This window comes from Tursiops truncatus, chromosome 3 (assembly GCF_011762595.2).
Source record: "Tursiops truncatus isolate mTurTru1 chromosome 3, mTurTru1.mat.Y, whole genome shotgun sequence".
Taxonomy (NCBI): Eukaryota; Metazoa; Chordata; class Mammalia; order Artiodactyla; family Delphinidae; genus Tursiops; species Tursiops truncatus.
In genome coordinates, this window is record NC_047036.1 from 57,015,391 (window position 1) to 57,027,285 (window position 11,895).

General features: G+C 49.7%; 1 protein-coding gene across 3 annotated transcripts; it reads left to right on the forward strand.

Annotated features, from left to right (window-relative positions):
* Positions 1–1,574: 1,574 nt before the first annotated feature.
* TMEM171 (transmembrane protein 171) lies at positions 1,575–11,686 on the forward strand. Of its 3 annotated transcripts, XR_004525817.2 has the most exons (5): positions 1,575–2,296; positions 2,512–5,142; positions 9,053–9,194; positions 11,062–11,239; positions 11,410–11,547. XR_004525817.2 is itself a non-coding variant. In XM_004317085.4 (4 exons), exons 2-4 carry the CDS (start codon positions 4,503–4,505, stop codon positions 11,603–11,605), a joined length of 978 nt encoding a protein of 325 aa, XP_004317133.1. In that variant the 5' UTR covers positions 1,579–2,296; positions 4,436–4,502; the 3' UTR covers positions 11,606–11,686. The 3 variants fall into 3 exon arrangements, 2 of the variants coding, with proteins under 2 accessions (XP_004317133.1, XP_019785422.1); XM_004317085.4 differs by lacking the exon at positions 11,062–11,239 and having other exon boundaries at positions 1,579–2,296; positions 4,436–5,142; positions 11,410–11,686; XM_019929863.3 differs by lacking the exon at positions 11,062–11,239 and having other exon boundaries at positions 1,579–1,858; positions 4,436–5,142; positions 11,410–11,686.
* The last annotated feature ends 209 nt before the right edge of the window (positions 11,687–11,895 follow it).

An 11,895-nucleotide genomic window follows, 5' to 3' on the forward strand; every position in this document is an offset into this window, starting at 1 on the left:
TCACTTCCTGAATTCAAGATTCATCCATTTTTTACGCTTGTTCTCATGCTATTTTTCTAAGGACTCGGCCTGGGCTGATCTTTTTTCACTACCACATGGGCTGGAAAAGGCCACCAGGTTTTAGATAGTGACAAGGTCATTCAGTCTCTTTCTTAAGAACAGGTCTGCTACAAAGACAAGCACCTTGAATGCTGGTGGGTATGTCTTTCATACATGACCGATGATTGGTATCCAAGGAGTTTAATTTAGTCAAACAGGCTCCAAAAGACACAAACAGTTCAAGTGGCAGACATCCCAAGTGGAGGCTAATCTGATTGTCCTTGGTGCCAGTACATTCAAATCTGTCATGTGTGGCCAGCCTGCAGTCATGTGGCACCAGAGGGGCAGCTGTATCAACAGGGCCCTTGCAGGTCCGCACACGACGTGGCCAGAGACGGAGTTTCAAATAGGGGAGAAGGAAAGAATGATTAGGGAAAGGAAAAGGAAACCCCCTTGTACAGAAAGGAATTGCTAGCAGGCCTGTGTAGGGAGGCAAATCCTACAGTCAGGGCTGCGTTCTTGGAAAGCTGCGTGCCCGCTGCTGCTGTGTGATCGCCACTGCTGGTTATTTGCTCGTTAGCTGGGCGTGCTCTGAGGCCCTTCCAGCAGGTGGTATAATCTGACACTTTGACCAGGATAGCTCCACCCGGACACAGATTGCCACAATGTCCTTGGGATACAGCGTCTGTTCTGTTGCAGGGATAAAAATGCCACATGATAAAAAGACATTTTCTGAGTTTGTGGCATTGTGTGTCCTTTGGGTGACAGACGTACCCAGGAGGAACAGTCAGCCTGGTTCAGGCCCTTGCTCCACATTAACCATCTGTGGAGATCGCTTTACATCTTTGGGCTGCGGTTTCCTCAGCTGAAAAATGACCATTTTAGCTCCCCTATTGCCTTCTGCCTGCAACCTTCTCTGAGTTGCTGGGGACACACAGTGAAGAACCACAGGCTGTATGTAGGTAAAGCAGGCAACACAGAACCTGGCCCAGAGCAAGGGGTGTTGATATTCAAGATAGTAATAATCTTTGGCCACTGGGGCAAGTGGCCCAGCAAATCCCTCCCACTAGACCCTGCCCAGTCTGCTTCCCTTACGAAGCCCTGTCTTACCCACCCAGCCCGCCAACCTGCAGAAGCCAGGTGGACACCCTTCCCTGTTTGCCTCCCTGTGAGCCCTTCTTTGAGTCTCCTTCTCCCTTCTGAAATCAGCTAAGCCAACTCATTCTTTACTGCAGTGAAAAACGACTGGGAACAACTTGCTGTATCAGGTATGCAAGGTGTTCTCGCTTCCAAAAGGTTAAGGCAGTTGGCGTTAACTCTTGACTGGGCTGATTTCAGGCAAAGTGGATAGGACTCCAGGGAGAAGTGGCAGGGATGGGAAAGGCCGCAGGGCTCATGGCGCTCCCCACTTTGGGCTGAGCTCTTGACTCACCTTTCACAGCGCCCTGACCGCTGGTGTGGAAACTGGCACAGCTGATTCCATGTCACGTGTCACGGGGCAGGTTACAAATAGCACGGAGATTAGCAAACCCATCCCAAAACGCCCAGTTCAAGGGCAGAGAAAGTGAGCAGTTGAAGTCCGGCAAATCATTAGCGACTGAGAACCAGGAAGGGGGTTCGATGGCAACGCGGGACTGCGAGAACCGTGACGACCATACGTGGGAGTCTCGGAGCTAGGACCGGATGCCTGTACGCTTCGGGCATGGACGACCCTTGTCTCACACGCTAATGGAGCGCACGTTTCTGTGACCTGGTGTCTCTATAACCTCTTCGTCGGGGAGCTCGCGGCGAGGGGCTAGCCCCAGTGACCCCAGCCAAGGTCTCTGGAGCGGCAGGAGGGCCACAGGTCCCCGGGTGCACCCGTCCCAGAGGGCGCGGCGGCGGGAACGCGGGGACCCCTGCCTGGGCGGCGGCCACACCGAAGAGGGGGGGGCAGGCGCTGCTCTTTCTTCCCCACCCCCGGCCCAAATTCTGGGCTCTCGGCCCGGAAGGGAACCGGCTCCCTTCACGCCGCCCGGACCTCGACCGTCCCCGAAGGGCAGCACCCGGCGCCGGCCAGCTCCCGCCAGTCCGCCCTGCCCTGCCCGCGCCGGCAACGCCTCCTCCGTAAACACCGCGCGGCCCGCCCTCTGCGCCGGGACACACAGGTGGGAGTGTGCGGTGCGGCCCGCCGCCCGGGAGGCCGCGGGTGGAGGCGGGCGCCGCGCTGCCCGCCGACTGCCGGCGCAGACAGCGCCCTCGCAGGACGGAGGCTCAGGTAAGCGCTCCCGGCCCGCGCTCCTCTGCACCCCGGGAGCCCGCGCTCTGTGGCCGCGGGGCGGGCACTGAGCTTTGGGGGCCAGGCTGGGAGCGAGGAGCGGCGCAGCGCGGAGGAGCCGCACTGCACCTGCGCCCGCTGGGGCCGCGCGCCGAGCTCTGCGGACTGGTGTTGCGCCTCGGCTCTCTAAACCCACCAGGCTCTTTCCCGTAAAGGACTTGTGCCTCTCTGCGTCAGTACCCAAACACAGAGAGCTTTGGACGTGGTGACATGCTGCTGATTTGGAAATGTCCTTTGGGAAACAGCGTTGGGGAGGTGAATTTGGCTTTGGGGAAATGAAATGTAGGTTGGTATTTGGAAAAGGTTTAATCTATTAGCGCAGATGTCTCTGAGTCAGTTTGTGAGCGCATCTATGGGGCGGGGAGGGGAGAGAGAACGAACTACCCACATACTATTTTGGATGGGGGATTAACACCTATGCCAGGTGCTTAGTCCACTAGTTCATGGAAAGGAAGCTACAAATCCAGTTTTAGGCTTTACTAGTATTGGGGAATTTGCCTTAAGGCAGTTGAAACCTTGTGACTCACGACAAAGTCCAGGTCTCAATCCAAGGTACAATGAATTGATAGGACTTTGTGGCAGAGAGTCACCCCTCAGTCATATCTTCAGACCAGCAAAAGATATTACAGGACTCAGAATTTTTTTTTAATTAGTGCAATACTTTAAATGTTTGTTTCCGCTTAATTACATCTTCATAAATATAGTTTGTCCAAGTTTAACACGGAAGCTTGTTTCCCACCTCTATTTCCTTCTTTCTCCAACTTCCTTCTGATTGTATCTTATTTTTTCCTGGAAAAGCACTTCCTAGCATAAGACCAGTTGTTTCCTTTCTTTACCTAACCTGACCCTACTTGGACATGATTTGGGTTTGTCAAGATGGCCTTGGCTTTAGCAACTCAATCTTGAGCTCCTTCACGTGACCATGGATGCAAGTGGCACAGAAGATTTTAAAAGTTTTCTTTCCTTGAGCAAGTGAAAATGTTCTTTACACTTGGGTTGTCTTTTTGAGTGCCCCAACTTGAAGGGTCCTGGAAAAATATTCCATTCATTAGAGTAAGACAAGATAACTGGATAATAAAGTCAGGGTGTGTAAGGTAGACAATTCTTTACCCACTGCTCGGGATACATTTAATATATGAGAGCCTTGAAGTACCGGGCTTGGGTGGTCTTATGGAAGGTGCTTTGCCACTTGATTTCATGTATACTCTTCTTTCAGAGTCAAGTTCTATTGCTGTTTAGTGTTTTGTGGCTGGTGATTTTATCGGCTGCTTATTTTTAACTGGGTCTCAACCTTTTTGTGTAAGTGGGTGGCACCACGGAAGAGGGTGAGCAAGAGGCCACCTGCCCACCTGAGGGACAAGGTGCTACCAGACCCCCCTGGGTTATCCCAGAACCAAGCAGCCAGGCCACCAGATTTCAGGGCAGCCCCAATGTGTGCCTGTTTGAGAACTCAAGAGTCACATTTTGACAGAATTAACTTAAAATCCACCAAACTCACTGTGTTCCTGAACCGCCTTCCCATTCAGTTGAAACTTGGGTCTCCTGTAGATGTGGCCTTAGGATAAAGCAGGGAATGGAAAGTTGCTGCGGTCTAAAATAGGAAATGGAAAGTTAGGTACTGAACGAAAATTTACCGACTTGGAAATACTCATAGCAGCTGTGATGAAATATGGGCTGTTTGTAAATCAGAAACAATCCCTGTGGTTCTTCCTTCACTCACCATTGTTTTTATGTTTTGGGTTTTGGGTTTTTTTGGCCTGGGGAAGTGAGTCTGTTAAGGCTCATAACAGGAAAAGCCACACCCATTTACTTTTGTTGCATGGGTTTTGATTTTTCAAGATACTCTTAGGTGCATGGTAATTGCATTTGCCCTTCTTGCATATCTTTATAAAATTACGTGTTCAGGAGTTTCTGAATGCCAGTTCCTCTGACTCATGAACCAGGTCATTGTGCTACCGTGTATCAGTTGCACAAAGTTCTGTTCCCTATGATTTCATCCTAGTGTGATCTGGGAAAAAGAACAGGGCGGGTCAGGAACACCTGCGCCCACTTTAATTTGGTGTTTGGTTATGTCTGCAGAGTTGTTGAAACCATTGAAGGGAAGGAACACATCCCACCCACCTCGGGGAAGTGGCCTCTTCTGGCCATGTCTCCCGCAGCTGCTGCCGAGCCAGATGGGGTCCAGGGAGACAGGCGTGTCACCAAGCTCATTTTCTTCCTTTTTGTCGTCGGTGCTATCCTGCTGTGTGTGGGAGTCCTGCTCTCCATCTTTGGGTTCCAGGCATGCCAATACGAAACCCTCCCAGACTGTAGCATGGTGCTGAAGATCTCCGGGCCCGCGTGTGCCGTGATTGGGCTGGGGGCTGTGGTCCTGGCCCGCTCCCGGGCACGACTTCAGCGAAGTGAGGAGCGCCTGCGAGGCAACCGGGGGGCCTCCGACCGAGCCTTCCTCTGTGGGGAGAGCCGCCAGTTTGTCCAGTGTCTCATCTTTGGGTTTCTGTTCCTGACGAGTGGTATGCTCATCAGCATACTGGGCATTTGGGTCCCCGGGTGTGGCTCAGACTGGGTGCAGGAACCGCTGAATGAGACAGACACTGCTGACTCAGAGCCCCAGATCTGTGGATTCCTGTCCCTGCAGATCTTGGGACCCTTGATTGTGCTTGTGGGATTGTGTTTCTTCGTGGTTGCCCATGTTAAGAAGAGAAACAACTCGAATGTGGGCCAGGATGCTTCTGAAAGTGAAGAGAGACAGACCCAGAACATGGAGCCCGTCCAGGTCACTGTAGGTGGGTGGCTGTCCTTCCTGTTCTTGTTCATATCACCATGGCTGTAGCATCAAGGCTTCGCTGAGCTGCTCCCGGGTCTGGCCTAGATTCTCTTTCTCCTTCTCTCTCTTTGTCCCTGTCCCTGTGTGTGTGTGTCTCTCTCTCACACACAGAGACAGACACACATACACGCACGCAGATGCACACAGACACAGTTCTGCTGCTGTACTTATCCCCATAAGAATCCTTGAGCACATCATCTCCTCCCAGCCATTCCTTATTATCTAGCAAAAGCATTGGGACATTAACTTGTGACCTTGACTAAAGTCACAGAGCAAATAAAGAGGAAAGTGAGAGGATCCTTGAGGAAAGCCTGGGAGCCTTCTAAAACCCCAGGTACCTGCCAAGTGACCCTGTTTCCCCTGTTATTCTCACACCAAACACTTAGGGCACTTCTGGTTGTTGGAAATGTGGGTTCTCATCCCTGACTGGCTGTCTTTGGAAGTCCTGAACCTCTCCTGGCCTTACTTTATGTATTTATAAAATGGGCACTGCATTTCTAAGATTCCTGACAGCACTAATATCTAGGGTTCTGAATCTGTCACAAGTCCATCGGTCTTCCATGTTCTGAGGGAGTCTTCTGTACTGTTTTCTGCATCATTCTTCATTTTCTGTAATTTCATCCTTGGCTTCAGGGTCGGAGCAAGGTTTGGAAGCAGTGGCATAGACAAAGATGAAACATGACAGCACCTGTCGCGTCTTTCCTCCGTGGAGTGCCTACAGAGTGTCCCTTCGGGTCCCCAGGGATCTGCAGAAGAGCTGGATCACCGTTTCCCAGAGTCAGGTCCCCACAGAACCATACCAGTAGCTTTGGCCTCACGTTCACACAGACAAAACACCCCCACCGCTGCTCATTTTTGCAAATCACTGTTTTATTTCAGTCTCCCACTCTGAAGCCACAGCCTTAACATGTAAAAGGCTGGGCGGGCAAAGAGGATTACAGAGCAGAAACCGTGGAAGGAACAGGGAAGGAAGGTGGCGAGTGAGATGTTTCTCGCGGGTGGGGCTGTCTGTCGAGCTGGCGGTACTCACTGTGGGGATTCCCTGGGCTGTGGACTTTGCATGGTATTGGCCTCAGAAAGGAAGGGCAGATGGATTTACAGACAATCCTTGTGTTCAGCCAGGGTTGAAGCTCCCAACTTCCTTATTTGTGCGTTTATATAATTACGGTGACAACATCGATATCAGTTATATGTTAATAATAGCAAACAAATATATAGGGCTTATTCTTGGGCCAAATACCCATCTAGGTGTATTTTAGCGTGTACTCGTCAAGGGCCTGTTGTGTGAAATTCATTCACACCTACAACAATCCACTGAGGCAGATGCTCTTAGTGCCTCCATGTTAAAGATAAAGAAACCAAGGGTCAGGGATCCCAAGTAATTTGCCCAACGTCACAGACTAGCAAGCGGCAGAGCCAGGACCCTAACGGAGGCGGTGGGCCCGCGTATGCTATGGCCCTTGCATAGCGCCCTCCGCAGGCACTTGCTGTAGTTCTGTTTCTGCTGGCTTCATCCTTCACCAGGTGTCCCGGGTTGTTGTTACATGACGAAAGGGCTCACCCAATATTATAGACGTTCTTAGTTCTTTCAGGGAACACGGTGGGGTCCAAGTAAATACTCCCATGAGACACTCACGGCCTTCCACTTAGTTGGGAGCATTTCAAGGTGTGCCCTTTGGGGTTACTATCTGGGAGTTTTGGGGCCCAGCTTTCTTCCTGGTGGTTGGAATGGGGGGCGGCAGGGAGCAGGGCTTGTGCTGGAGTGACTCCTGGGCGGTTCTGTTCTGATGTTGGCACTGCGTAGTTTCAAATCTTTTCCACATAACCGTGTAAGTCCTATCAAACCTGTGAAAATCTGGCACCTTGTCTTTCTCTCCTTTGGTATTATGGAATAGGGTTTACGTTTTTAGAAATCGTGCGTTTCAGCACAGTTGTTAAGACTCCAGGCGTTGTCTGTCAATGGTCAGTTCTGCCTTGTGAGGGAAATTGGGGTGATAAGAGGCAGTCCTGGGCTAAGTGCCAGAATGCAGCTCTTCCCAGAATGGAAGACAGAAGAGAGAAACCAAGATGCATGATATCTGCATTGTGGGCACACCTAGTGCTGGACCCTGGATGCACAAGCCGGTGTATGGTCAACTCACAGAGGACATCAAGTCTTTCAGGACATAGTGGAAGGGAAACCCCAGGGGCATGGGACTTTCCGGGGAGAGCAGGAGGGCTGGGAGCTGACCTGGCAGAGGGGTGGCTAAGCCTCAGAGATAACTGGAGACTCTGAGTACTTCCTTGTCTGTGTTTGATAGGTGATCAGCCTGCTTTAGAGGCTTGTTTCCAGATCCTTTGTCCTACAATGTATAATTAAAGTGAACATTCAACCTACCTTCCTCTGACCTACGAAGACCTTCTGAAAAAATTAAATGAGAATCCCAAGACAACCACTATGCTTTTTCCAGCTTCGGTTAGCGATGTATACTAAAAGCTTGAACCGCCATCTCCTTGCAGAAGGAGAGATGGAGTTAATGCATTTTCTGCAGGGCTAAGTTACCTCTGGGGAGGTGGAGAGTGGAACCACTGGCCAGACTGCCAGTTGGGAATGTTTCTTCAGACATGCACATAGGTGCCACTTGCTGGGGGTTGTGAAGAAAGTCCCTTTGAGGATGTGTTACAGTTGAGAGAGCTTGCTCCGTGCTCAGCACCGTTTTAACCCCGCGTGCAAATCCAGTCCTCCTACCTGTCCTCTGAGGCAGGTACAGTTACAGCCTGCCGTTTACAGGTGTGCTGGCTGAGGGAGGCCTAGAGAGGGCACGTAACTTGTTCAGGGCCACACTTGGTGGGAACTGGCAAGTGGAACCCCGGTAACTCTAGAGAACCCTGCAGCTACCTAGGTGAGCATCAGCTCTGCTACCAGTACAAACCGTCTCCTCCCTGCAGGGAAGTAAAGTCCTCTTTCCTCTTTCATTCTTCCTGAGCTGTCATTTGGTGCTGCCAGCTTATCAGAGGCCACCCTCAGACCTCATTTCTAGAAGGTTCTGGGCAACTCATCTGGTACATTTTGTGTTGGAATCAAATTAGAGCTTGCATCTGGTCCCCAGTTCTCCTCGCCCAAACACAGGGATGTCTTCTGGAGTGAACAGTACCAACAGAAATGCAACAAAACAAAACAAAACAAAACAAACCCTAGCTTTTCTTTGAGTTTGACTTTCTTTTGTAAAGCTTGGAAGAAACATTGGTAGATAAAAAAAACTCTTCACGTGCATAAACCACAACTATGGAAATAGGGATGATGGGCTGTATTGTGGCTGTACTGTCATTTGTTCAGAGGTTGAAACTGCATTTGAGGAGTGGAGGCACTTTATCCAACAGCTAACTTTTGAAGAATTAAAATTGTAAGTAGAAAACGAGAAAAGCTTTGTAGCAGCAGACAACCCAGGGGAGGTAAGGAACATTGTTAGCAAATGCTTCACAGAAATGCTTTAGCTCAGACTTGCTATGAAATATAGGCCCACTATTTTTTTTTTCATGTGGCAAAATAGACAACATACAATTTACCAGTTTAATCATTTTAAAGTGTAGAGTGGTATTAAGTACATTCACCATGTTGTACAGCCACCACCATGATCAATTCCCGGCAGTTTTTCATTATCCTGAACAGAAACCCTGCCTGCATTAAACACTAAGTCCAGTCGCCCTAGCCTCCAGCCCCTGGCAACCTCCACTCTCTGTCTCTGTGAGTTGGATAGGCTCACTTTTAAATTCTGGTGTTTTGACCTTTTCTATAGATGGGCCAAATATATAATTAATTTCTGTAGCTGTTGCTCATTTGCTTGCATTTAGTACTCATCTATCGTCAATGAAATGTTGTGTTTCCTTAGGTGATGCCGTGATCATATTCCCACCTCCTCCACCACCTTACTTTCCTGAGTCTTCAGTTTCTGCAGCTACTCGGAGTCCTGGGGCTGACGGTTGGCTCCCAAATGAAAGTCCACCTTCATATTACAGTATTTTTAACTATAGGTAAGACTTCCCGTTTGAACGTCAAGAGTAGGAAAGTTTAACCTTTTCAGGCCTGTGTCTACGTTCAGGCCAAATCAGCTTTAAGGCTATGGTAGAGGTGTAGCCATCCAAGTATGAGTATCTTTTTTGGCTGACATTGTGCCAGAATCATTGCCTTAATATTCCTAGTACTTTTCAGGAAACTTTGGGAGGCACACGAGTTAAAAATTATAAAAGTGTTTATGCCGGGTTCACATGAAGCCTTCTCCAGGCCTCTTTATGTGGTCCTAGCAGGGCTGATCCTCAGAATTCTGCACAAACCCATCAGCCGTCCCGAGCTCTGGAGCAGGACTCAGGAGGCCCCTGCTAAGTTAGGCTTTGCTGCTTTAGACTGTGGGAGGGGTGAGGGTCCCAGGGGACCTCCAGCAGGTACAGAGCATTTCAGTATCTAACAGAGATATCTGAGTGGCCGGCTGAAATCAACCTGCACCCTGACTTGACCACGCCAGGCTTCTCCCCTCAACATTAAGTTGTTCCCTGGGCCTCAGAGCCTTCTCAGATTGACCGAAGAGAAATACGAGATTCCCATCCCCATCCCCCATGCTTTCCACATGCCACAAATTTGGAGGCGTACCTGGGGTCAGATTAAACAGTGTAAATATAAGTGGTTTTCCTTGAGGCAGAGGGATGCCATTGAAGGCTGTGGAGTCACGGCAACAGGGTCCGAGCAGTGGTTAGCACAGCTCGTGATGGGGAAAGGCTGGGGGTGACCAGACCGGAGAGGAAGCCTTCTCTCATGGACAGGCTGAAGGTAACAGGAGCCTGGGACTGGGGTGGTCAGAAAGGGAGGAGTGTGTGAGGATGTCTGCTGTGGAGGATGACAGGGATGAAGAGCGGAGATGATGTCAAGAGGGAGTGACAGGGACAGGGAATGTCCCTGACTGAGGAAGACAGAGACGGGGCCTGTGTAAGTGGGAGAAGATGGTGAGCTGGCTTGCAGTAGAGGGAGAGCGAGGTGTGGGCCTTTGAGCTAGACCGGATGGGCCAGGTCTCGGGAGAGAGATGGGGTACTGGAGATGAAATGGCAAAGGGCAAGGCGACAGAGGCCTGTGGAGAATCCATGGGCGGGGAAGGCATGAAAGGAAGGAGTTCTGGGAAGTGGCAGGGACGAGCGGGGCTGGAAAAGGCTCTGCACCTTCCCACGTGGGAAACCAGGGTGTAGGAAGTGAAGGTAGGATCACTGGAAAATCTCACAGGGCAAAGCAGGCCTCAGTGAAAAGTGGCTTTTGAGACACTTAAGACACGTGCATTTTTGAAAGCAGTGAGAAGCAGGACCTGAGAGATGTCACGAGTGTGCTAGGGACGGGGGCTGCCATACCTGGTCATTCATGTTTCACGGCACGTGTTCTTGTACCTCAAACCGGGTGATGAGCTGGAGATCTGACCAGGGATGAATGCAGGAGTTCCCCTGTGTGGGTGAAAGGGAGGTTAGGTTCTGGACATTTGTAGAATTCTCTTAGTGAATTTTTGTATTCTTTTCTCCAATGATGAACTTCCCAGAGCCCTAAAATAAATGTCTATTTCTACGGCTGCTAAAAACTACTCCTACGGCTGTTGCTATGCCAGAGTCTGCCTTTTCTTACATTACCTCAGGTCATTCTCATAGTTACTTAGAAGGTAGGCACTGTCATCATCCCCATTTTACAGATGAGGAAACTGAGGCTTAGAGAGGTTAAGTAACTTGCCTGAGATCAGACAGCTAGAAAGCAGCAGAGTGGAAATTCAGATGCAGGTCTGCCCTTTGCTAGACCCCACTCCATTAACCAGTACGTCTTCCTGCCTTCCTTCAAGTTTTTGGCTTAATGATTTAATTTTCTCTTTGCATAAGTTTGTCTGCCTTCCATTAGCTGTCTCAGAAGATGAAGTAGCAGAGAAGAGTAACTGTGTGTGTGCGTGTTCTCTTCGGAAGGCAGCTATGTGTACTCTACGTCTTTTCAATGACAAGGGGAATGACAACAGGAGTGAGACAGTCTTAAAGTAACCATGAGCTCTAAGGACAGGAAGGGGTAAGAAATCAAAACATATCTATGCAGAATAGAATATGGAAGAAATTACTCTGGAGACCCTTGCAAATGTTTCCAAATGCATCTAATTAAACATGTGAAAAGAACCTGGTAGTTAAGGCATGTGACTGAGTCCCTCTGCTCCCTTTCATGTTCTCTCTCCTTCTTCATAGGACCCCAACTCCTGAGGGCCAAGGCGCAGCCTCTGAGAGAGACTGTGAATCTATATATACTATTTCTGGGACTGCTTCATCCTCTGAGACCTCACACACTCCCTGTCTCTCATCCGAATTGCCTCCCAGATATGAAGAAAAAGAAGCTGCTGCCCCCACATCCTTGTCTCCATCTTCTGAGCCTTCCCCACCATGAGCCATGGACTCCAGTTCAATTTTTTATAGAATCAATCACTATTTAATTTGTTTTTCTAATAAAAAATACAATAGAATCGGCTATGTCCTGACTTCCTGATGTAGTATCAACATCAATAACAAACCTTCCAGATTAAGCTGTCAATGCTTCAGACCACAGGAGCGGGAGCGTGCCTCTGGCTGGGAATCTAAGATGCTTCTCTCATTGAGGCCTCCTACTCTGGGAGGTGGGTGGGATCGTTTGCATTGGTGGATGAAAAAGCAGAGGCTCAGAAAGGCTCATTAACTTAT

What these genes read in the sequence shown, in the direction of transcription:
- TMEM171 (XM_004317085.4), top strand. Translation starts at nt 4,503, where the DNA reads ATGTCTCCCGCAGCTGCTGCCGAGCCAGATGGGGTCCAGGGAGACAGG. An exon ending in GCCCGTCCAGGTCACTGTAG is followed by an intron (nt 5,143 to 9,052) that starts GTGGGTGGCTGT and finishes GTGTTTCCTTAG; the next exon opens with GTGATGCCGTGATCATATTC. An exon ending in TACAGTATTTTTAACTATAG is followed by an intron (nt 9,195 to 11,409) that starts GTAAGACTTCCC and finishes CCTTCTTCATAG; the next exon opens with GACCCCAACTCCTGAGGGCC.